The sequence below is a fragment of the Ostrinia furnacalis genome, unplaced genomic scaffold, assembly GCF_004193835.3.
Source record: "Ostrinia furnacalis isolate ACB-3 unplaced genomic scaffold, ASM419383v2 OfSCF0710, whole genome shotgun sequence".
NCBI lineage: Eukaryota > Metazoa > Arthropoda > Insecta > Lepidoptera > Crambidae > Ostrinia > Ostrinia furnacalis.
In genome coordinates, this window is record NW_021130949.1 from 660,237 (window position 1) to 684,897 (window position 24,661).

Here is a 24,661-nt window from a genome sequence, read left to right on the forward strand (position 1 = left end):
GGAGTTTTGACGGATTCGATTTTCGATTCGATCAAAAAGTGCGTTTTGTCTAGGGGGGCAGCTATCTTCTATCTGTCACTTAAATTTTTTTTCTAGGTCTATACTTAATTACGATATTAATCTATCTACCTAGAGCAAAGTTCCCAAATGCATCGTCCTAAAACTCGGAAACCGCGTTACAAAATCTAAAATCCGCAAAAAAGCCCGGGAAAGGCGTACAAATTTCTTTGTTTTTCCACTGCAGGAGTCCGCCGGTCACTGAAAAAACGGGAACAAAAACGATTCGGCTAACCGCCAAGCGTTAATAAATTCTTCGAATTTGCGGCGACGGGAACCATGGCGGACGCACGAGCGGACACTAGCACTCTGCCACACAACGCTGCCCGCGGATAGAGGAATGTTCTGGTTTTGGAAATTTTTAGTTAGCACTTTTCGGTTGACGGCAGAACGCCAGCTGGAAACGCGTTATCTTTGCGGTTCACGAGCGATTCGAGTAGGATAAATTCTTTTGTTGAATGCTATCTTAAATTTTACGTTAATTTACTTACTTGATTAATGGTAATGCAGTTGTTTTGCATTAGGTTAATCAGATGCAAGGCTATAAACGTTCATTAGTTCTTCTAAAAAGACGTCTCTAAAAATAGTGGGTTCAATTTACTAGTCAGGGAAGTAAAAAAAATTTTTTTCAAACGCGCTCGGTATCTAGAACGGGGAAATTTTAGATTGAAATAACTAGACCCACCCATCATAAACATTATTGGAAGAGCTAATATTAAAAACTAAAAATAAATCAGACCTAAAAATTTCAGGCGAATTTACATACACCAAACAATGTTCGGATTTCCTTGTTTACTTTTAAAGTTTCAACATTATGAATCAAAATAACAACACTTGTTTGTAGGTATTCGTAAAACATATTTTATTTTCAACAAATTACAGCGTATATTCTAATCACAGGTCTATCAAATTACAATTATTCAAAATATCTTAAAAATGCCTTACCATATAAAATATTAGTACACAAGTCTCGTTGCAAACGTCAAGAGTTTTTGGTCCAGAGTCATTAAACTAAAATTTATAATCATACCTACAAACTGTGATTCAATGTCATGAATACATAATTATTAGAATACCCATTATTCTATAATCATTCATTAAACATGTACTGACCAGAAATATATTTTTACGTAACAGATAACGAAACAATAGGTGGCAGTATTGTTAAACTTTATAGGTAACATTTGAAAAGCGTAAAAATATTTATTTTCCGATTAGATATGCTAATTACAAAGTAGAATAGATGAGATTTCTGAAACCTCAGAACACACAGGACTTTCACAGAATGATTATAACAAATAAATACGTTACAAAAACATCATCAAGTTATATCTATTACAATTCAAAATTGAAATAAAATAATGGATTATATGACTTATCAATGCAATACATAAATACAATAATTAATCAGTGTCAACATTAACTAAAGAATATCTAAAATCTCACCGTCATACAATATTACGTCTAAAACTAACATTATAAGTAAGTGGAACAGGTACACCTAAAACCAAACTTACACAAAAATCAGTCCATTGTCACATTCACGTAAAAATTGAATACAACATCGTGTCGGCAGACAAGCAGTCATCACAAGCTCCTAATAGCAACACACAAATTCATAAAACAAAATAGTTTGTTCCAGGACCTTGTTACTAATCTTAGTTTTACGTGGTAGATGAGACCATACTTGAGTTAGAGGGAATCTTCGCCAGTTCATAGATAGCTTCTCCTTTCAGTTGCGGCAGGCTCGACACCTTAGCTAACGTCGCGTCTAAGTATTTGTTGTATACAGCTTTGTATTTTGAGTTTTCTACGTTGATAACAATTTTCGCTAGCTTTCTGATGATGGGGTCAATGTGTTCTAGGGAGTAGCAGGAGTAGTACGACAGAGTAGGGGTCCAGACATCCTCTAGTTTCTTGCTCGATAGTAGGTACAGCGACAGGCAAATCGCAGCGGCCGCGAGCTCCGACGGTCGGTAGTGTGCCATTGAATATTCAACTAAGCAAAGATCGACGAAATATTTAGCCAAGTGGTGGTTCTTTGACGTTCCATGTGCGGCTTTGACAAACCTGAAAACAAATAAAAAATCGAATAAGCATTCAGGCAATATAGAAATTAGATCATCCATAACTACTAAAAGATTGACTTGTGGAAATATTTCAATCGTTTTCAGCCGAATGACATCCACTGCTGGACAATCAAAGGCCTCCCCCAAAGATTTCCACAAGACCGGTCCTGCGGCCCGCATCCAGAATTCCAGACACTTCCCGCGACCTTCACCAGATCGTCGGTCCACCTAGTGGGTGACCTGCCTACACTACGTCTTCCGGCTCGTGGTCGCCACTCGAATGTGCAATTATTTACTGTAATTCAATGCCATGGAATTCTCTGGAGATGACAAGTAATGTTTCCTACTGTGGTATTTTATTTCAGCAGATAGAATAGGCAAGAAAAACTTTTTTTAAATCACAAAAACTAAAAATCAAGTAGAAACAAAAGATAGTATACCTTCTCAAAAAACTAAGTGGTATCGGTCTGGCAAGACAGAAGCCGAGCTTCGACATGATTTCCCTCTCGCACTGGAATACATCAGACTTGCTGTACGCGTTGTCTGTGACGTAGACAAAGTCTCCAACGTCTGGTGGGTAGATCTCTTCGTACTTGCTGGCGATGAACATGGCAGTTACACCGACTAGCTGGAGTTGGTTCCTCTGCACATTTGGCATGGCCTGAGAGTAAATATTATTTTATTTATATTTGTAGAAAGATTGTTTTCCACTACAGCAATCTTACAAAAAGACACAAAATTCAATCTCATTGACATCTTTCATTGACTCAATGTAATTTTTTTAGACCAAATACAGGGAAGTCTGATTGACATTGAATCCAGTTTTTAACATTGTTATGAAACAATTTTGGCCCAGGATAAAGATATTAAATAGTACACATATAGAATTCAAAAATTAACCCAAGATAAAATATTATAAAAATAAACACAATCCTTATCATCATGGAAGTCGCACACAATTAATTTCAAATTATGTTCTTGATAAAAATTGTTGAATTAATAAATTAGACAAAACTTCTTACCTGTAAATATCGGTCAATTATTCCTACAGTCAGGTGGAATGTCTCGAGTACCAGAGAAAACTGACGTTGTACTTCAACCAACCAGTCAATCAGAGTGGCCCTCATTTTTCCAGTGATCACAGTCTGAAAAATAAAACAACATTTAAAATCCTATGTGAAAGTTGCAAGTGGCATAATACATAATTAATTTTTAAATCCATTTTCCCTTATGATTCTATAAAGTCAAACGTTTTTTACCTGTTTCTTCAAGTGGTCCAATTCAATAGGATATTTCTCTTCCAATTCAGTCAGGTAATGGTAAATGTCTTTTATGTAAATGGACATAAGCAATGGGCTGTTCTTGTCTCCGGCATCAATGTCTTCGATATCCTCGGGCAACTCGGGCGTTGACTTTTGCAAAACTGAATGTAACTGTGCTGCTTTCTTTTCTACTTTATTTTGGTCAATAATGCCCAGAACTTGTTCAGAGTGCGTTGTGGATTCAGCCAACCTCAGTTTCCCCAAGGACTCGGTCGGGTCTTTCAGGATAGGCTTTAGCTTACTCTCTCTGACAATATTTTCCTTAACGGTTGGCAGTTTAGAGGACTTTTTAGTATCTTGAAAGCATTTTTTGGCTTGGATCATAATATTTATGGATTCTTTAACCTCCAGTGGCTTGTTTTCCTTGGCCTGGAATATAAGAAATATAATTAAATGTTGCAATTAATCTGCAAAAATATCTCTGGTATCACTTGAAAAAGGAATGCAACAAAACCCATTCTTAACAACAAACTATTGAGTTTTAAGAAAAACATTTTAAAACATCTAAGTTGCATTATTTATTTTTTCATTAGTACCTACTAGAGATGAAACGGATAGTTGTTTGGCCGGATACCGGATACCGGATATCCGGCGAGCTTCTAGGCCGGATAGCCGGATATCCGGCGGCCGGATAGTTGGCCCATTGTCTCGTTGCATGTCGTGACGAGTTTAGCGCCGCACAGGTGCTTCGAACGCGACCAGTGGGGTCTATTAGTAGACTAGACTAGTCAAACTTTTCGAAAATCGAATCCGTCCGAATAGAATGTCAGATTTTGCCACTTGTCCAGGGGGCAGATAAATCCGGGCGATTTCGGTTGCCTTCGTGAGTGTGTGATTGAATAGCGAAAATTAAATTAGTTTACTTGCTGCGTAATCTGACTGAACTGCATCATGTCATCAGACCATCAGTGAAAAAAAGATCGCCTATTTTATTTGGCAATATTTATGTATTTGTCATTAGAGTGAATAGCTCAGAAAAATAAATTAGTTTTTTGAAAGGCCTTAATATGGCTTTTTTGTAACTTTTTGGACTTTAAATGAAATTCGTCATTATTGTAAGCCATTTTATTGACATTTACCTCAAAGATTAATGCATTTCATTTTATTATTAGGAAATTTTCGTAGTTTTTTAATATCCGGTATCCGGCCGGATAGTGAGTTACTATCCGGTATCCGGCCGGATAGTAAATTTAGGCCGGATATCCGGCCTACCGGATAGTTACCGGATATCCGTTTCATCTCTAGTACCTACATATTTTTGCAAATAAATTAGAGAGAAATTAAAGTTCTTATCTTAGAAAAATATAATTAAAATCTGACATAGTTGAGGAATAATACCATGCTAGACAGAAAAATAGCCTACCTTAGAACGAGCAGCGGCCCTAGCAGCAAGATTAGCTGTGCTTTCTTCTCTTCGGAGAGGTGGTCTTGAAGAGGGCTGAATAAGCTTGCTGGGAAGTCCTGTGTCGACTTTGGATTGCACATGGCTGTAGTTACTGCAAATTAAAAATTATTATTTGCTTGGTATAAGTAAAATATGGAGGTTTAGATTCGTTGTATTATTATGGTAGTCAGCCCTTATTACGAGAAAGAAAATATTTTTGCAGAGGGTAGAACTAGGAATAAAAAAATTATACCTTTTGGCATTGCCTCGACAAAGTGAAGTTTTCTTTTCATATTCCGCAGTCGCCACGGCAACTTTGCCGACATGGATATCTCGCTGGGCCTGCACATTGCTGTTGATGTCTCCTAGTGCTCCACGCATCGTCAGCCCTTGCCGTTTCGCAGGCAACGCCATACCACTTTTCCCTTTGACGGCGAACACATTTTCTTGATCATGGATCTGCATCTATAATATTATTAAAACAATACAACTGTAAAGAAATACCCAAACATAGCAAATAAAATGGTAAAAATGCAACAGTATTCAACTTACTGGTCTTTGTCTCCTGGCGATTTCCATTTTCTGTGAACAGTTTCTGGCACGTTTATATAAAGTAACACAAAAAGGCCACACGCCTAACTTAATGGACGCTAAATTACTTTCAGTTTTGATGCTTTTGAACTTAATTTCTTGTCTGCTATCGAGCCGATCAGCCGCCGACCGAGCTTCGTTTTCCGATTTGTTTGCTTCAGGAGGACGGGTTGACTGGAAATAACGGATACAAATTCAAATCAAATGCTACGTTGTGATTGGAGTGATGTTTGCCGGACAATCATGGGCTATACTTTTAGTATTTAATTATCTCAAGATTACATTATTAAATAGGAATTAAAACCAAAAATTACTTTAATAAATAAATATGATTTTTCGTATTATTTTTTTGTATATAAAGTCATTAAACACTTCAAAGTATTTAAATAATACGAAAATTACTAAAAACCGGAAACAGCTGTGTTCATACTTTTTCAATGATGTGGCAACCATATAAACGAATATACAGCTTATGACCTATTTCTAGATCACTTTATTCCATAACATATTAATGTTTAAAATACTTCCATTGAGATTGTATTTTAATAGAAAGCGTTAATACGCCTTCGTAAAATTACTCGTATGCGGTCAGAGAGCAGAAATAACTTCTGCTCTCTGTATGCGGTAGCGAAACGACTTGACGAAAAAACTGTTATTAATTAATGATAGTGAGTAAAGTTTCGCATAATAATATGCTATAAATAAAATAATAAAGCACAGGGCCAGCTAGCCTCAAACTAAACAACTTTATATACTTGTGTTACCTATAGGTGCTAGCTTAACGAATACTACTTAAAAATACTTTTTTAATACAAACAAAATATTATACATAGTAACCCAGACCCGTCACAGAAATTAAAATTCGTCATTTCAATTTCTACCTGGCCGGAAATCGAACCCGGGACCTCTCGGTATAGTAGGTAGTCCATTCTGAACGACTACACCAAACGGCTGACTAATGTCTCTCTCTAGCACACTATATATTAAATGGTTGCATCCTTGTCGGTACCTATTGTTTCGCAAGGAGTGTAACAACTAAATTTACAGACGCTACATTTATTTGCGTCTCATCTCTAGTCCACACTCTAGTCACGCTCCAATTTCATTCCGGCTGATTTTCCCTCATTCCCTCATTGAGGGCTATCTTTTTAGCGCTCACCAGTTAGCGCCACTGTAGAGTAAGGTCCTGTCGCTTGCTAGTAGTGAAGACAGTGGCACCAACTGGTGAGCGCTAAAGTGGTAGGAGGACTATCGCACTTGCACTCCTCAAGATGGCGCCACTGTAGAGTAAGGTCCTGTCAATCGCCAGGGATGCCAACTGTTAAGTATAAAAACGATAGCCCTCAATTCGGAAAAGTTCACGCGCAAACAAGCAAAGACAAAAACTTTCCATTCAAATTCCAAACACCTTATTTTTTTAACTAAAACACAGCAAATATTTGTGAAGCGTTTGACTTGCGTGTGAGAAAAAGTAGCTTTCTGTCAGAGCCCCGATTACGGTAACTTTTAACGTTTCCAATCCAGACACGCTTCTCGATTCTGCGATACGATTGGTCGTTCAACAACGTACGTCAGCTGTTTTGACCAATCGTATCGCAGAATCGATGAAGCGCGTCTGGATTGTAGACGTTAAAAGTTACCGTAATCGGGGCTCAGCTTTTACACGTAATACGTTCCATTCCATGTGCGTTACAGCTTCGTTTGAACTAGCTGTCAACAAAACAACACCGCCGCGATACGGATGTGCTCACAGCTGATTTTCGTTCGTCGTCCAGTGACGTGAGTGACGTCACATAATTATTTAGCGCAATCGGGGCGCTAACTTAATCAGGGCCGTCTTTAACCTACGGGCCCTGGGCATTTAAGGATTAAGGGGGGCCCTTATCATCTGGAAACAGATCTTATTAGCAGATGGGGGCCCCCTCGTTGGCGGGGGCCCTGGGCACGTGCCCAAAGTGTCCAGTGGGAAAGAGGTCAAAACAGCTGACGTATGCTGTTTTGACCAATCGTATCGCAGAATCGAAGAAGCGCGTCTGGATTGGAGACGTTAAAAATTATAGTAATCGGTGCTCTGGACTTAATACCTGTGTTGCNTGTGTATGATATTATGAACACGTAAGTGATTATGGTGTAATTGTGTATGAAAGTATTTGTTAACATCTTTGCTGGATTCTAAAAAATCAAGGTATACCTGTGTTGCGGGCACGGCCATGTTCCTTCCCAAATCGTGTATGCATTATGCACGTTTATTTTAAAGGTTTGCCTGGTTCATAGTATACATGTCAATGGGTAGCCAACTGTCAGACTGGCTGGGCTGACGTCTAAACGTCATTAACGTCATAATTTACGTCTTGAGCCGCGCATGGTGAATGGGTTTTCTCGCTCAATAAATTATTTGTTTCTACAAAGGGTCTCGAATTGACCAGATTTTGCTTCTAATATCAAATTAAAGCTTTTATCACGAAGTTCTTCAGACGTAAGATTATTTTATTTATTAATAACATACGTCTAAAGCGCTAGTAACCCATGCGGCTGGCTAGTTTTAATCAAATTAATTTCCCGCAGTTTTTGCGACAATGGTGCAGAAAGGGCCTCGTCCTTTGGTGCTGTGTGGTCCTTCAGGGTCAGGCAAGAGTACATTACTGAAACGTCTGCTCAAGGAGTTTCCAGATAAGTTTGGATTTAGTGTGTCACACACAACGAGAAACCCACGACCGGGTGAGAAAGATGGAGTTCACTATCACTTCACTAACAAAAATGACATGATTGCTGCGGTGGAAAGGGGCGAGTTTATTGAGACCGCGACTTTCAGCGGGAATATGTATGGGACAAGGTAAGTTTCATGTGGTTTCCATAGTACTATTGAAAGAATTGGATTTGGCCATGTGCTCGTTGTTTTGAGAGCATTGGCAAAATGCCAAAATGATTCGCTTCAGTTTCGTCATTGTTTACCTCCTTGCTCAAACTATGGTTAAGTATTTATGCGGATTCATGAATGTATATGACATTATTTGCACATTGTAAAACTATGGAGGATGTGCAATTTATCCATATTTAATATCTTTTAAATTATATCTGATTGATAGCCTTCCTTTTTAAAATCCTGAGATAAATCAATAGTTTATAACATTATAAAGTAAATATTTTGCTCGCGTAAAAAACATTGCCACAACTGTTTGCTCATGCTAATAATATTGCCACAAAAGTTGTTAGGCAACTGTATCCATAGTATCATAATCTTGAATGAAGTCACTTGATTTAATCAAGAAGATTGATTGGTTCTTCCAATAGGTCTCACTATGAAAATGTTTACAATTTCAATTGTATATTATATGGAATATGTAGACAAATCAAATGTTTTTCAAATGATATCTATTTACTACCCACTGAAGGTATAGTTCAAAATAATAATAATAGTAGCTAATTATTACTTCATCCATCTTACATTTAATATGTTTCACTCATGGACCTCTCAGGTCCATGGTTTCACTGATTTAAGTCATTATTTATTTTTTAATTTTAAAACTATCTACTAGCCCAGAGGTGGCAAACCGGTCGATCGCGACTATTACAGTCGATTGTGGCAAGGCAAAAAATACTACATGATTGTGTACTAAACTATGATGTTTCATTTAAGATTTCAAGAAGTATGTAAGTGGTAGATCGCCTAGGTTTCCTTAGTAAATAGTAGATCTTATGTCTAATCTAGTTGGCTACCCCTGTACTAGCCCAAGTTCAGTAAACTAATTGGCTCCTTTATAACTTTCCAGCAAACGAGCTGTTGATGACGTTCGCCGCACCGGCAAGATTTGCGTGCTGGACATCGAAATTGAGGGTGTGAAGCAGGTCAAGCAAACAGATCTCGATCCACTGCTAGTGTTCGTGATGCCGCCTTCAATTGAGGAGCTGGAAAGACGTTTACGAGCTCGTAACACTGAAAATGAGGAAACATTGAGGAAACGCTTGGATACTGCTATCAGAGAAATTGAATTTGGTATGTAATGAGTTACTATATTTTATTGTTTACATACATAATTTATGATGATTGTTATGTAAGATATTGCTGTTATCTCTTTCTCATAGTTATCTAATTCTCAATAATGTTTGTGTTAACCATTGTTTAGGTAATAAACTCTATAATATATCTAATATATCTTGTTTTATCTTTGTTGTTACAGTTATGATTTAATTGTTTACTGGTTTCTTACATAAAATATGTTAATGTGTAGTCTTATGCAATTATTACAGGCAAGCTACCAAACAATTTTCACATCATAATAATGAATGACAATTTGGACAAGGCATATTCAGATCTGCGCGAGTTTATTGCCCAGAATACTCAGGACAAAGAAGAAGGTAAGATTTGAAGTGCATTCATTTATTATCTTGTATTGTGCAAATTCTGCCAACACGTTAGAAACTTGACCTTTGTATAAACTACCCTGAGAAAAGACTGCCATAAAATCAGAGCCCCGATTACGGTAACTTTTATAACGTCTACAATCCAGACGCGTTTCTGATTCTGCGATACGATTGGTCAAAACAGCTGACGTACGCTGTTGAACGACCAATCGTATCGCAGAATCGAGAAGCGTGTCTGGATTGTTGACGTTAAAAATTACCGTAATCGGGGCTCAGTTTTGTGCCCAAGAATGTTTAATTAACCAGATCAAACTCAGTGTTTGTTAATTATGCTTTCATGAAAAACCTGAAAAGAACATTAATCTGGTAAAATCAAAGTTGTTACCAAGATTTGGTTGTGACCATCTGCTAGTAATGTAATAACATGGCATGGTTATTTTAATTTTATTGTTATTATTTGGTTACTTAATTGAAATTGATTTGTGTTTGTGTGTGTGTGTGATTTTTTATTAACAACATTACTAACAATTTCGACAGAATCCGTGGATGAAGCAAATGACCCCAAGGACAATTAAATACCACAGCAAGAAAATTCCTGTAGTTTAAAAGTTACTTATAAATGTTGTTAAAGCTATTGATCGCCCCAACAAAACTAAAGAATTTTAAAATACAATATGAATTTTGATAAACTACCTCTTAATAATATGGACAGTATTCTATCTATAACCATGTGATGGTTAAATTGAAAATAGTTGGTTTATGAACAGTTGAAATTGCAATATGAAGTGTTTATGTTATTTACTGTTTAGTACCTGATGGTGTTGTACAAGTCATTTATTTGTTTACATTGTTATCTCATTATTTTTTAAAGCAAGTCATAATCAGAATATACACATTTCACGTGTGAAATCAACTGTGTACTTTAGTAATTTGTTTGCATTTAATATAGGTAAATGTTATTATGTAGTTGGATATTATTGTTAATTACAGAGTTGGAAGAATGGATTGCTAACTGAAATCAAAAAGCAAAATAAAGATTGTACCTATGTATAAGGGTTCAGGATAATTCGGTTAATAATCCATTCAATTAACTCAACAAATGTTGAGAATAGATGTATTCAATGTTAGATTATAGTAACTTAGTGCAATTCTGCTAAAAACATTTAAATCAATGTTGAGTGCCGGCTTTTTAGCGCGGCATCTGCATAATATTTTATTATTTGATACAATTACATTCCCAGGCCTAAATAATTGGTCATACGTTTAAAATTTAGGGTGCCAAATTTTTCAGATTTAATAGCATAATATAAAAAAAAAGTAAAGGTCGCGGGAAGAGCCTGGATGCGGGCAGCGCAGGACCGTTCATTGTGGAAAACCTTGGGGGAGGCCTTTGTCCAGCAGTGGACGTCATTTGGCTGAAACGAAGACGAACGATAAAAAAAAACATACCTACTACAAATTATTCGGTAAATTGGCTATTGGTCATCATAATGGTTTCTTTGACAATCATTTTATTAACTTTGCCTGTTTTTAAATTGTTTTACTTTATATATTTTAATTATTATGACTGTGCATGGAATTGTTCAGCTTGCCAATGCAATGAATATTACTAATAATATAAATAAACTAAGATTAATCAAATTCTTTGTGTGTAAGATCTCTGAACTAACATAAAACTTATAATAATTATATCAATAGTACCTTCTCTTAAAACTGTATTAGATACAAGTCACAAGCGACATAATTACTAGACATTTTCGATGAATGTTTATGCCTACTTGGCTTACCTTCAACAATTTCACAAAATAAATAATGGACTGTGAAGACCACTAAAACATGTTCTAAAGCCATGTTTTTGATGTTTAGATTTTAACTCCTCTATAAATAAATTATTGATGTTGTGGTGCACAGGGTGTTTGGCTATTCTAGAGGTGTATAATTTTATATAAGTTTAGTTAAGAAATTGATCGAAATTCATTTCATTTTTTTTTTAATGTAAGAATACTGGAGTACCTATAGATAATTATTTGAAATGGGTGTTTGCGGATTTCGAAAATTTCACTTTTTTAATCGTACCTGTTACATGGACCTGTATTTTTATAGGTCCATAATCCGTTATTATGTATTTGCTTACTATACCTACATTTCCAGAATCTCACATCCGAGCACCCTGTATATGTTTTAGAGTTTAGACAATATGATTGTCTTTAAATACTCGTACTTAGACAATTCAGTGGCATAAATGTAAATACTAAATACCTAAGTTATAAAATATTAATTTGTTTAAAATATGATCAATTATCTAATACACAGTTTTGCTTTTTTAGCTCTACGTGGCCTGTAAGGAGATTGAAGAAGTTACTTGTTTAGTATAAGATTAACTGCCTATTTATTATATTTGTGGCTTATTTTCGTGAATAATCCAAATAAATCATCTTCATTTCGATGTTGAGTTCTAAAACCATTCCATAAAGAATTAGCAACTGTGCGAATACTAACGGTTTATTATGTACTATGTTATGTACCTTTTGTGATTTTGCATATTTTTGTAAAGGTATTTCAAGTAACAATGAATTGTTATTAAACCAATTTACTTATGTAGTGTATTTTACGTATAACGTGATGACATCAATAAAGTAATAAAATATAGAAATTTGATTTTTATNCTTTTTATTTTGACTCTCTTGAGGTAGGAAATTGCAAGACAGACGAGATGAAATAGCGCATGTCATCGAAGCTCGGCTTCGAAATAGCATTCCATTATCCCCTGCAAGGAGATAGAGCGTGGAATGTACTTACTTACCACCGCGCGAACGTTGCACGATGGCATGCTTATGGTTGGGCCGAAAAGGTAAATTATTATTTTAGTATCCTTTGATCACCTATAAAATAAATTATACCTCTGAATAGTCACATTACATGTCCATTAAAAAAAAAAAAAAAAAGTTTCTTGCGGTTTTTATAAAATATCAAAAATATTACATAACAAAATACGTACAATAACAAATTGGACATGTGACTATTTCGAGGTGCGATTTATTTACAGGTGATCAAATGAAACTAAAATGATAATACTGAAGTCCACACCCAGGTCATCTTATCCCTCCCTTCCATGGGCAATGGGTGATCGTGGAACTGGTGGAACCAACAAAAATTGTCGCTTGTTTCCCTAGCGAGATTCGAACCCGCAACAGCTGGCCTTTCATATTAGGTAGGTATGCGCCATGAACCACCACCAGGTCAAATAGCTGTCGATGTTTATTTAGTGTATTGAAGAAAAAAAAAACAAATGGTTAAAAAGTTTATTTCAGTGGTTGCAAAATTGAAAATACTCATTGTGGTAAACAACAATGGTCATCCATCATAATCATTACATATTTTGTTTGTCATCATTACAGTCATAGTAAACACTAAATTTAGTTGTAACAAAAAGAATAATGAAATATTGTTCAAATTATATTCCATGTTTCATTAATCATAAAAAGATACATAATATTACTAAAGGTTTCATGTTTAAAGCACAATACTGCTGTCCTTGTCCCACCTGTCCCGGTGAGAATGTGGTGGAGTATTCTCACAATCTCCACTTATCACTGATGCACGAGAAATATTCTTCAGCGATACAGTACTCCCAGTGGTTAGCAATTTAGTTTGTTTAGACAGAGACTTCAGCCTGGGAATGTGAGATGCACGCTTAGTCACCAATTTTTGATTTTTCGGATCATACAATGTGTTAGCTGATTTTGATCTGGTATGACCCGTTTCTGTTTTGTTCTTCATACAAGATAAGGGTGTTCTACAACCACTGTTACTGGTGGATTTGGACTTTTTAGGAGTGTCATTCAGTGACTCATCTTCATAAATCATTAAGCCTTCTGAGTTTTTGTCTTCTGGCTTAGCTATGTTTTGACGAAGCTCAGCATTTGTGCTTTGTAAAACCTTTATAAGGGTGTCATCAGACATTTCTTCAACATTTTCTTCAGCTGATTCTTCCAGATTGGTTTTGGAGACAACTATAGGTGTTCTCTCAATACCAACAGATGGAGATCTGGGATCATCATCCAGAATTTCAAACTGTGGTATACCCTTTAGGTTGTCAATGGAATATTCTTCCTTTTTCATCACATTCTCTTCACTATCTTCAAATTTGTCACTATCAGTTTCCACATAATCAAAGTTTGTTTCTAATAATTGAGTAGGTCTTTCAGCACCTGGAGAAATGTTTTCTTGTATAGCATCATTGGACGCAGTTGAAGAACCTAATGGTTCTTCAGTTTCTTTAATTGTTTCATTTAGAGTCATGTCAAAAAATCCATCACACAAGTTTTTGGGAACTACTAAATCTGGGCTTCTGGTGGCATCAATAGAATAATCATTTATGTCACTATCATCTCGAAGACATGGACTTCCACAGTTTATTTCATTCTTATTTCTTAACATATGTTGGTCACTGGCAGCTTCGTCTATTTTAGATGCAATAACAATGGGGGTTCGTTCAAAGTCCTGACTGGGTGACCTAGGATCATAAGACTGTAGGTGATTTTTAATGACAGCTGATAAGATAGGATTGTTGTGAATGAGCTTCTCATCTCCTTTTGCATTTTCAAATGTTTTTCTTAGGTCAACATTCTTTGTAATATTGTGCTTGCTTCCGCCTTTCCCCTGGAATTAGACATACAAAACTAGGTTAATTTCAACTTTAAACACTTGAAATACATAATGAACTAACTATGTTTGATTTAAACTGTGTAGTATCATTATTATTAGAATTAAACGGTTACAAGGCGACTTTTGTATGTGATATGGCGCGAAAATTCTTAATCCTTTATCAAGTAATAATAATTTAACTTTATGAAGTAGCTTATAAGGTCAACAATAATGGTTTAAATAAACAATGCCTAATAGTTTAAATGAATGCTGTTTTTGGCTAGAACCGTGCCAATTTTGATTGAAGCCAGTGTGAAATGTTTATTAGGAATGTTAATCTTGTAACAATCTATAACTTCAATTAATTAGACGTTATACTTACTTGTAGAGGTGTTCTGACTATTTCTGGAGTTGGTGACCTAGGATCGAAATTGTCTCCAACATCCGCATCGTTGTTTTTATGTATGTGAACAGCTGCCTCGTTGTGAGGTTTACTTGAGTTGGTTCCCATTTTGTCCCTTTATATCCCAATCCCTAATCACTTTATTTGTGCACAGTTTTAGCTAATTATACATTTTACACGAAGATTGAATGTAAATAAAAACCATTGGTTGGTTCGCAAGCAAAAAATCCAAAACATCTAACGGCCGAAAATGTCAAACTTTTTGTTCCATTTTTAAAACTTCGGTTGGGGATACCACATAATAAATATGTATTTACCCACAAAAAGTATATATTTTTAAAATAGTGAAAACATTAATGCAATAAAATTATTTAGCTTCGATATCATTATACAGGGTGACTGGAACTGAACCCGCCATAGCTAATAGGCGTATAGAGGAGGTCATTTGCTAATTATTGAACCTTACTTTCTATGGCTAAAGTTTTATAGTTTAGGAGATATGTCAGTTTTTATACTTTTTTCAGATTTTTCCGAAATTTGACCTAAAAACTGCTTCAATTTTTTTTCTCGCGTGATTTCAACAGTTTTTTTGATTTGATATTAATATCGAATATATCTTTATTCAAATAAAATAAATTTCTGATCCAGATAATGATTGAATAGCTAGTTACAAGCCGCCAAAGTCTAACAAAAGTACAAACCACGATAAAAAATTGTACTTCGAATTCGATTGAAACAAAAACTAATGGTGATAATGGATTGCCAATAATCTTAAAAATATCTCCAGCTTCTCTTCTTTCCAATGATATATCACACGTTGTAATTAGATATTGAAATTTATCAAAAATTCAAAGTTTATGGAAGAAAATGGAGTAATAATACAAAAATTATCCATACAAAGTTGATTTTGAATTTTTTTATTTTTTTTTTCTTTATAATGTGATTATTATTTTTAAATTCATTTTAAAAAAAAACACGAAAATAGTTATGAAAAGGAGTATAGCAGAAAATATGAGTTGTTTGAAGAAACTTTGTATGGATAATTTTCGTAAATTACTCCATTTTCTTCCATAAACTTTGAATTTTTAATAAATTTCAATATCTAATTACTACGTGTGATATGTCATTGGAAAGAAGAGAAGGTAGAGATATTTTTAAGATCATTGGCAATCCATTATCACCATTAGTTTTTTCTTAAATCGAAATCGAATTTGAATTTTTTATCGTGGTTTGTACTTTTGTTGAACTTTGGCGGCTCGTAACTAGTTATTGAATGATTATCTAGATCTGAAATTTATTTTATTTGATTAAAGGTTTATTCGATATTAGTATCAAATAAAAAAATCTGTTAAAATCATGCGAGAAAAAAAAATTAAGCAGTTTTTAGGTCAAATTTCGGGAAAATCTGAAACAAGTATAAAAATTGTCATATCTCCTAAACTATAAAACTTTAGTCATAGAAAGCAAGGTTCAATAATTAGCAAATGACCTCCTCTATACGCGTATTAGCTATGGCGGGTTCAGTTCCAGTCACCCTGTATAGTATATATATAGTATATAGTATATATATAGTATATAGTGTAGTCAGTGCTGAAAAAAAATATGAATGCGATAAAAAAGTAAAATAATTTAAGACACTAACTATCCCAAGACCAATATTTTCTGAAAATTTTCACAATTTTAAATTCTTAGCTCAAAAATGCAAATAAAATAAGTAAAAAATTGGATTTGAATAGTTTTGAGACCAAAAAAACGTTTCTTGAGTTGCCAAAAAAAAAAAAGGTCTTAGCTTGACGTTTTCGTATAAAAGTGGAACCGAGAATATTGCACTTTGACAGCTTCATAAAAGTATGTTATATTGTGAACTGTGGTGGTGTCTCCAACTAGGTATAATTTGTGTAACTATTGTTGGTTACCCAACCAAGACACTAAATGTTCATTTTGTCTTCCCAAAATATCCCAAAAAACTAAACGCGCAATGTTCAATTTTAACATTTTAATTTATTATTTAGATTTGGGTCAATTTTCTTCCTAAATTTTTGGGGAGAAGTTATACACTGGCAACTCTTTTATATTTTTAAAAATTACGTTTTGGGCAAAGAAATAAAGTAACGGTAGCGTTACATTATAATAATAACGTTAACGTTATTAATTTTTTTTGGATACTTAGAGCATTTCACCAACTGGAGATACCCTGCGCGCTAGTTTCTGTGCAAAAAGTCCTGTTATTTCATATTATACCATAATTTCTAGGGTATCTAATATCTAAACGTGGAATAAAACAGAGTTGTAAATAAATCCTTTATCAAAAATAAATCATGGTTATTATACACTAATTACTTAAATACAATGTTAAAAGTTTATTATGTGTATATTAAAAATCTAAATTTTTTAAAACAAATAAGTAGCTTATCACACAAATACATCGGGTGAGTAGTAACTGTAGTACTAGTATCGATAGTACTAGGTACCTACTCTTACATGTTTATTTTTTACTTAGAACGAATAATACTACTTACTTATAAAGAGGAAGACTGTTAGAATATTACTTTCTATCCCCCAAATGAATGATTACTTCTCCTCTGGCACGTAATATTAAAGGTCCATGCTCCTCGTCGACACACGGTGGCTGCGCGAGGAGACCAGTGCCAACCTCTGGCGCAGCGAACGCGGCACGTAGACCCTTCAGCTAGGCCCGTGCCTTCGGGGAGGCCTTTGCAGCTCAGCCGGCCGTTGTCCGGGGGCAGTGGACGCTCGCACCAGGTTCGAGCTGGAAGGAAATCGGAAAATTCCAGATAAATAAAATTGAAGCGGGAATTGATGTTGTAACTCCCTACGTCGGATATTAGCGGTTGATGAGAAATAAAATAAAGATAGTTTAAGATGGTGAAAACAAATAAATAAAAATATTTGTGGTCCTTACATAATCAATTTAACTATATTCTTTAGACTTAGATTTAAGTTTTGAGGATATTTATTATGGTCTTTTAGGACGAGCAGTTTGAATAGGTTAGGCAAAGGTAGGTGGTTAATAATAGGTTCATCCGTTCGTTCTTTTCAGCCAAATGACCTCCACTGATGGAGTCCAGCAGCCTTGGTTCAGTAGCTGGACAAAGCCTCCCCCAATAGGTGTGTTCAGTGTTGTAGAAAAAAGTGGAAACCTTATAGCCACCCAACCGGTTACAAAAACCTCGGTCGATTTTTTTCTACATAATAATAAAAAAATACCTCTACAAACAGGCAGTGCCCCCGTCCAGTCCGTCCAGCCCATCGTGTCTCCACAGGACAGCGTTGTGTGGCCTTGCAGCTCCATGTTTGGGTCCCGGCAGGAGAAATTGCACACTTTGGTCTTTTCATCGCATTTCGATATTAAATAACTTGGAACCGCACAATTTTGCACTATGACATGCACTTCCATTTTGCACATTTGGATATCCTGAAAATTGCAAAAAATACATAAATAATAAGTGTGAACTGGTTTAATCAGTAAATCTTAGTATAATTTGAATCATTGTGTCGTTAGTCGTACCTTGTTTTTGTATGAAATGTGACCAATAACTATATGTGATCCCTTAGTAAGCAGAGATCCAAACTTAGGCCCATACAGTGGAATAAACCGCACATCTCTAGGCACTTTCAGCCCAGAGCATGTCGTTAACCGAGGGTATTGGAAGACCACCATGTCGGAACCAGGCTTGGCGATCAAGGTTCTATCTTGAGGGCATTTGACACAGACGTTTTTGTAACCTGTAACGCAGGTAAAATAGTATGATAATAAATGCTCTATGTAAAGTAGGTGGTAAAATAAGCTTGATGAACAATAATAGGGGATTTCTTCAATACTAAGTACCTGGGCTTATCATATTTGCATTTCTATCCATCCGTCGCGTCTCTAGCGACCTCAGACCATAGGTTTTGCCAGCACGTACCACCTCCCGTCCTGGGTATATAGACGACGCCTCCCCAATCAGGTTTTTCCTATCAATTTCCTTAAGATACGAACTAGACTGGTAGAAGAGGCGGGGGTCCTCCCGTGGTTGGTAGACCGCGATCGTCTTTGCAGCGGGCACCTCCGAGGTACCATGTAGAGATTGTAGAGATTGTACCGCCGAGAGCGGTGGGGCGTGCCCACCGCTACGATAGTCATAATCATAGCTCCTTTTGTACTGAGAATACGGTTCAGGATATCTGCGCGGGTGATTGGTATATTCTGGGGGTGCTGGTACTGCTTCGTTGGATACAAGCTTCACTCTGTAACAATTGATCGTTAATTGTTACGTAGGTATCATAAAGTAAAGCTTTCAAATAATCAACACAAGGATGTGGCGATCGTCCAAGAATTTAGAACAATATTAAATTAACTGCTTAATCTTAAATTGTTATGATGTGTTAATACATAGCTATTTATGATATAAAACACCAGACGGTACTTAATTCCACTGTTTATAAAATATCGCAGAAGTTGTGGCATTGAAATGTTCTGCGGGCAGGTGGATTAATAAACGAGGAACTAGAAATAGTAGAAATCTTCACTCTTAAGAGTCGAAAGTAAATATTTACAAACTCAGGTGTTAGTTTTCAAAACAGAATACCAGATGAAGTATGCACGTTGGATCAAGGTATCTTAAAGTACCTATAACTGATATAAGAATAGAATTGACGTAGTTTGCTAGGTGTTTTAGTGTTTCAGCCTGATCGGTATGCATTGATGCAATATTTCAAAGAGCACTATAATCTTGTTTGTTTTCATAAATCCACGTGCTTTCACAGCACGATCTATTTTAATAAATAATGTGGAATTTTATACTGATGTTCAGTACAATGTTCAGTAGCTGCTTTATGAAATAGGCCAACGAATAGGTCTGTTTGTTTGTCACATACCGTTTTAAAGTGGGATTGAAAACACATGTTGTCTACAGTTAGCGCATAATTATTTGCCCACAGATAATGTTAATATAGGAAAACCTTTGCTATTTAGAATTTTAAAGGCGGAGTTAAGAAAAGAATGCCTACAAACTTTACGGTTAAATTAGTAAAGTGTGTAAGAAACGAAACTGAACCGTATGTACATTACGAGTAGATAAAAACGTCTGACACGCCTATTGATGGCGATGACAGAGCCCGAAGTGGCTTAAAAGTTTCGGACGAGTAAAATAAAAGCTCACTCCATACATTTATGACAGCTGGGTATGCCCCAAGGTGACGGCCGCCAAGCGTGCCAAATGGACAGCCACTTTTCAAATGGCACTAACCTGTTGATGTCTATATCCGCCTGTCTGGTTACCGCTGGACCTGCAACAACGTTTAATTTGTTTACATTATAATCACTCACACATCCTGCCTTGTTTTTTCGTCTCGCATTTACTTTTATCTCTGTACGATTAGCACTGGAGGGAAGTCGATTCTTAAGTTCGAACTCTTCCTATGTTCCTTTTCCTTTACATCAGTCTAATTTCATTGCGTAAAATATTGTATTACGACATTGTTAACTTTATCAAATTTTACACGCTTGATGTACTAAATGTACTCATTTCTTGGTAAAGTAGTTTTATTTTTAATTCACATATCTGTATGGCGCGGAAAAATTCTAGAAAATGAAATAAATGGTTAAACCTAAAAAGCTCTAGGTGTAATTGTTGAAAGTGGTAATAGCGTTGAAAAAATCTCTTTGTTGTAATTTATTTACACCACAAAATAATTTATCTCTCAACGAGTCTAACTAAAGGATTAAACTCGTACACAAATCTAAATGACTCTACAATTTCAGCAGATGTCTTTGTAAGCTATTATTAGTAAACAAAGACGATTTAGGATGGTACCTACTGCAACGCGGAATGCTTAATGCATCCGAAAGATAATTCCAATTATTAACTCCAATAAAATGACATCATAATCTTTAAATAATAATGATTACATTCAAATGGTGTGTCATCTCGTGTCATCAACATAACTTAAGAATGTTTACTAAGTACTTGTCTGGAGTTTATATCATTTTACAAAGCATGTACTCATATGGCGTAGTTAGTAAGTACTTTACATAATTTGAATGTAACGTGTAGGCGGACTGGCTCATGATATTAGCTTCCTAATTGATCTTTAATTGTAATAGGTACGAGTATGTAAGTGGACAAGTCTTCATAAACTACTGCTAAGTACTTACTTAAGTCCAGTAACCAGCATAAAACGTATTAAATTAATTAGTAATAGCGAGAGTAAGTCAGACCGTGTCGTCTGTTTATTTCATACCTACTGTTCATGTGGCTTCTTAAAGATCTTCAGAGGAGTCACATAAAAACATGAAGAGGACAAAATAGTTTAATGATATACTTAGTATTTTTCTAAGACATTTTTTTTCAGGAGAAACTCGTGATATCTCAACTCCGTGAAAAAAAACAATATTTTTGATTTAAACGTGCTTTTGAATGCGAGCGGGAGCTAACTCTTTCTGACGGATGCAGGCGAAATGTTAAGCAGTTTCTTGAGTGTCAATATTAAAATATTAAATGGTCCTTTCAGGGATGGGATACAATCAAAAAGCATGATTTAGCAGTAAAATACAGAAGCACGAGTCTGTCTCAACGCCACAAAATCTTAGGTATATTATGATTTAGCAGTGTAGTAAGATAATTAAGTAAATGCCTATAGTTGTAATCAAATGGCACAGGCTCCCGATTTTAAGCTTTAGATATATCCAAATAAACTTGAAAAGAAGAAACCCTGCTAAATTGCGTAACTTTTTGAAAATGACTTACCAATAAAACATCCAATTAAAAAATATTTAAAAAACACAGACATCTTGAGGAAAACATTCGCGTGTATAAAACACTGGCCACAAAAATATAAAGTTTTCAAAAAGTTTTTACTCGCAAACTATTTCGAAAACAAGAAAATACAACGCAACTGACCGCGAAAAGCGCGCGAAAACTACTATTCGATTGCGAACTTTGCGAAGCTGAATGATGCGATCGTAGGAGGAATCGTGCGCATATGCCAGAATAACATTATGTGTTGTGTACGGGGTATAGAATAGAATTTGCTATGTAGCAAGAGCAATTTGTACACTGGGCTACATTTTATGTCTCTACATTGAGTGATTGTCTAGTGGCTGGCACTGTCGTGGCACTGTTACTTCTCGCGTCCATGCCAGATAAGTTTATTGGCATGTATTTTACTTACAGACCGACTGATATTAATGTATGTTTTAAAAGGGTGTAAAAGCTTCTACAGACTTACCTACCGCAAGTTTATTCCGATCGTTTGTTAACCACAACGAAATGATTTTGTACGGTTTTCGTAGTATATTTTGTGTAGTTTCAAAACAGTGTTTAAAACCAATAAAGCTGGCAATAACTAGCTGTTTTGTGTACCAAACAATATTTCAGATCTACACTGTGCTCATTAGACAGACAGGCCTAGGAATTGTTAAATGTACCTAATTCTAATTGTACTCGTAGCTTTTTAACAAACATTTTCAATAACTTCCTTCGTTCTACCGTTTCAGCCTATCGCAGCCCTTGGGAAAGCTTGGGCATTTCCACAAGGATGTCTGTCCTGCGCGCTACCCACATCTAAGCGCTTCCCGTGACTTTCACATCAGATTGCGGGTCCACTTAGTGGGAGGCCATATTTTCAATAACTTACTACTGACTCTACTACTTCCATTAAGCTAGATCTCAATCGCAATAGCAAGGTATCAACAAGAATGAAAAGAAACAATGCACATAAATTAGGTTTAACGTTTATTGGACGACATTAGCGACGATTCACAAACATGTTTACAACACATCACAATCTCCGACCCCAAGAGGCACGAAGACTCAGGACTTCAGTAGTTTCAGCGCCACAATTTGATCTGAGACGTTGTTATAGTTTTGTAGGTGTTACACAAGCTTGTTACAAGTGTGGTAGCAGCAAGGATGGAAAGGCGGGTTAGGACACGTGAAGGCCTGGCAAGGAGGTACTGCGGGACGGCATTCACCAGGGTACCACACCGTACGAGCGTAACGCCCGCTAGGCCGAGTACACGCACCGTGGTTGAAGCAATGCGCCTTACAAGGGTAATCGTAGCAGCAGGGCCTGGAAAAACAAACTTATTTTTAGCAGCCATCAAACTTCCAATACAAATATCTTCTTATTAGTGCTCATGAAACTTTTTATTGTGTACTTTCGACGACAGTTATGAGTTGCGACCGTCAACAAAGTATTTATGGAAAGAGACGGAATGCAAGCCAATAATAATTTTAAGAAATAACATACGCACGCAGTGCTCGCCTATTAACTGTCTAGAAATATTCTCTAGGTCTCTTTTAAGTTCGCTAATGAGTTAGTTCTCCAATTTTTCATTACATAATGTTTGTATCTACACTCGCGAGCAAAACTATGGAATCACTTACATGAATTTGTTTCCACGCGAACTTGTGTACTAACGAATTTGTTAGTAACAAAAAAAGTGGCACCATTTTAAAGATTAAACTTTTATCTTTAAATTGATACCAAATTTATTTAAATCAGACCAGTATTTAAAAAGATATCCCGGCTGATGTGAAGAAGTAACGAAAAAGACATGTATGAACTGTTTGATACGTCGCGAGTTGCGGCCTATTTAGCCCCTATAAAAGCACGCGTTTGTAGATTTTTGCTTTCACACGTTGATTCATACACATCTCCGCTTCTTTTGACACTTTACCTGGGATTCTACACCTTCAGAAGCAGCACAAATCGTTGCACTATTGCAAGAAAAAAGGTACCAAATATTTTTTTAACAGACATCTTTTTCTAGTAATGCACCCTAATTTAGATTTAGTTCAGCGTCTGAATACAAATAATTTTTAAAGCTTATTAAAAATGTAAACTAAAATAGAAATTAAAAATTTAGTTTGAAATGCAATGCTAAAAAAATGTAATAACCAAAAATAAGATGTAGGCACGTACCTAATTACAATAAGATAAATGGACTTAAAAATCTCGAGTTTATAAAAAAGGAAGTGTATTTTTACGGCGAACAATTATTATTGGGAAATTTATTTTCTTGTTACTGGTATCATTGCCGTATTTAATTTTTGAAAACCAAATTCAAGTAAAATACTCGTCGAATTGTAGTACTTACTTGTGAAATGTAACACTGGTCACTTTCTTTCTTTTATCTGAAGTATTCAGACACCCTTTCACTGCACAAACCGTCATAATTAATTAAAATTTGTCGGACGTGTTTACCTATTTTTCACTTTGACAGTTCAAGTGACGTTTACGGGTAAGCCATTCTGGCTTACTAAAATCTGCCTCACCTTTCGTGCACTGACTATCTATCTAGGTTTTATTAATCTAAGGTTTCAGCGATATAAGCGAAAAATCGTCATAGCCGAAAAGTTTATATTCCTAGACAAAATTAAGGGCACTCTTATAATTTTGTCTAGGAATATTGCTTGATGGTTTTGCAAGCGAATAGTCGTGGGCTTCCAAATTGTTTGAGACGCAATAACTATGCATATTACCTCTCTAAAGGAGCATTAGTGGGGCCAGAGCAGTAGGCCGTGCACTCCCTCTGGAAGGGCTGCGGTCGCGGCTGTCCGCACCTGGGCCGCTTGTAGTAGATGCTGTATTCGCCCTGCACGCAGCCGTACCGAGGCGCCGGCCTGACGCACTCAAACCCTCGGGGCAGTACTGACATGCTTGTGAATCGCAGCTAGTGTCCTTTTGAAGATCTGTAACTAAATAAACGGGCATATTAGTAAACTCTACCTTCGGCGTTCTTCATAATAAACTTGCATTAATACTTACAATATTTCTGTTTTTTAATATCTGCAAATAATTTTCCTATTTTTATGAT

The 24,661-nt window shown here is 35.8% G+C and overlaps 5 protein-coding genes across 6 annotated transcripts; 1 reads left to right on the forward strand and 4 right to left on the reverse strand.

Annotated features, from left to right (window-relative positions):
• Nucleotides 1-897: 897 nt before the first annotated feature.
• CycB (Cyclin B) lies at nt 898-5,614 on the reverse strand. Its single transcript, XM_028300434.1, has 7 exons — nt 5,385-5,614; nt 5,086-5,297; nt 4,812-4,944; nt 3,386-3,817; nt 3,149-3,271; nt 2,567-2,787; nt 898-2,127 (listed from the first exon to the last, which is right to left on the reverse strand). Exons 1-7 carry the CDS (start codon nt 5,409-5,411, stop codon nt 1,722-1,724), a joined length of 1,554 nt encoding a protein of 517 aa, XP_028156235.1. The 5' UTR covers nt 5,412-5,614; the 3' UTR covers nt 898-1,721.
• A 2,139-nt stretch (nt 5,615-7,753) lies between these two features.
• LOC114349844 (guanylate kinase) lies at nt 7,754-12,273 on the forward strand. Of its 2 annotated transcripts, none has more exons than XM_028300420.1 (5): nt 7,754-7,899; nt 7,989-8,256; nt 9,194-9,417; nt 9,672-9,779; nt 10,323-12,273. In XM_028300420.1, the coding sequence occupies exons 2-5, from the start codon at nt 8,000-8,002 to the stop codon at nt 10,358-10,360; spliced, it is 627 nt and encodes a 208-aa protein (XP_028156221.1). In that variant the 5' UTR covers nt 7,754-7,899; nt 7,989-7,999; the 3' UTR covers nt 10,361-12,273. The 2 variants fall into 2 exon arrangements, with proteins under 2 accessions (XP_028156221.1, XP_028156222.1); XM_028300421.1 differs by having other exon boundaries at nt 12,113-12,273.
• An 856-nt stretch (nt 12,274-13,129) lies between these two features.
• On the reverse strand, nt 13,130-15,098 carry LOC114349866 (uncharacterized). Its single transcript, XM_028300454.1, has 2 exons — nt 14,815-15,098; nt 13,130-14,447 (listed from the first exon to the last, which is right to left on the reverse strand). The coding sequence occupies exons 1-2, from the start codon at nt 14,941-14,943 to the stop codon at nt 13,299-13,301; spliced, it is 1,278 nt and encodes a 425-aa protein (XP_028156255.1). The 5' UTR covers nt 14,944-15,098; the 3' UTR covers nt 13,130-13,298.
• A 2,112-nt stretch (nt 15,099-17,210) lies between these two features.
• LOC114349826 (uncharacterized) lies at nt 17,211-21,808 on the reverse strand. Its single transcript, XM_028300389.1, has 6 exons — nt 21,588-21,808; nt 20,088-20,127; nt 18,686-19,086; nt 18,365-18,582; nt 18,064-18,271; nt 17,211-17,605 (listed from the first exon to the last, which is right to left on the reverse strand). Exons 1-6 carry the CDS (start codon nt 21,628-21,630, stop codon nt 17,388-17,390), a joined length of 1,128 nt encoding a protein of 375 aa, XP_028156190.1. The 5' UTR covers nt 21,631-21,808; the 3' UTR covers nt 17,211-17,387.
• Nucleotides 21,809-22,580: 772 nt separating this feature from the next.
• LOC114349877 (uncharacterized) lies at nt 22,581-24,648 on the reverse strand. The gene is made up of 3 exons (XM_028300468.1): nt 24,613-24,648; nt 24,327-24,542; nt 22,581-22,911 (listed from the first exon to the last, which is right to left on the reverse strand). The coding sequence occupies exons 2-3, from the start codon at nt 24,500-24,502 to the stop codon at nt 22,716-22,718; spliced, it is 372 nt and encodes a 123-aa protein (XP_028156269.1). The 5' UTR covers nt 24,503-24,542; nt 24,613-24,648; the 3' UTR covers nt 22,581-22,715.
• Between the last annotated feature and the right edge of the window lie 13 nt (nt 24,649-24,661).

Bases quoted from the DNA above. Each gene is read 5' to 3' on its own strand.
- CycB (XM_028300434.1), bottom strand. From the start codon at position 5,411: ATGGAAATCGCCAGGAGACAAAGACCA. The intron at 3,818-4,811 runs GTAGGCTATTTT...CTTATATTCCAG, and splicing joins GGGCCGCTGCTCGTTCTAAG to GCCAAGGAAAACAAGCCACT. The intron at 2,788-3,148 runs GTAAGAAGTTTT...ATTTACTCTCAG, and splicing joins TAATTGACCGATATTTACAG to GCCATGCCAAATGTGCAGAG.
- LOC114349844 (XM_028300420.1), top strand. From the start codon at position 8,000: ATGGTGCAGAAAGGGCCTCGTCCTTTGGTGCTGTGTGGTCCTTCAGGG. The intron at 8,257-9,193 runs GTAAGTTTCATG...ATAACTTTCCAG, and splicing joins GGGAATATGTATGGGACAAG to CAAACGAGCTGTTGATGACG. The intron at 9,418-9,671 runs GTATGTAATGAG...CAATTATTACAG, and splicing joins TATCAGAGAAATTGAATTTG to GCAAGCTACCAAACAATTTT.
- LOC114349866 (XM_028300454.1), bottom strand. From the start codon at position 14,943: ATGGGAACCAACTCAAGTAAACCTCACAACGAGGCAGCTGTTCACATA. The intron at 14,448-14,814 runs GTAAGTATAACG...GTCTAATTCCAG, and splicing joins TAGTCAGAACACCTCTACAA to GGGAAAGGCGGAAGCAAGCA.
- LOC114349826 (XM_028300389.1), bottom strand. From the start codon at position 21,630: ATGTCTGTGTTTTTTAAATATTTTTTAATTGGATGTTTTATTG. The intron at 20,128-21,587 runs GTAAGTCATTTT...ACGTTGTTGCAG, and splicing joins TTTAATTGGATGTTTTATTG to GTCCAGCGGTAACCAGACAG. The intron at 18,583-18,685 runs GTACTTAGTATT...CCTGCGTTACAG, and splicing joins TGCAAATATGATAAGCCCAG to GTTACAAAAACGTCTGTGTC.
- LOC114349877 (XM_028300468.1), bottom strand. From the start codon at position 24,502: ATGTCAGTACTGCCCCGAGGGTTTGAGTGCGTCAGGCCGGCGCCTCGG. The intron at 22,912-24,326 runs GTAATATGCATA...TTGTTTTTCCAG, and splicing joins ACTAATGCTCCTTTAGAGAG to GCCCTGCTGCTACGATTACC.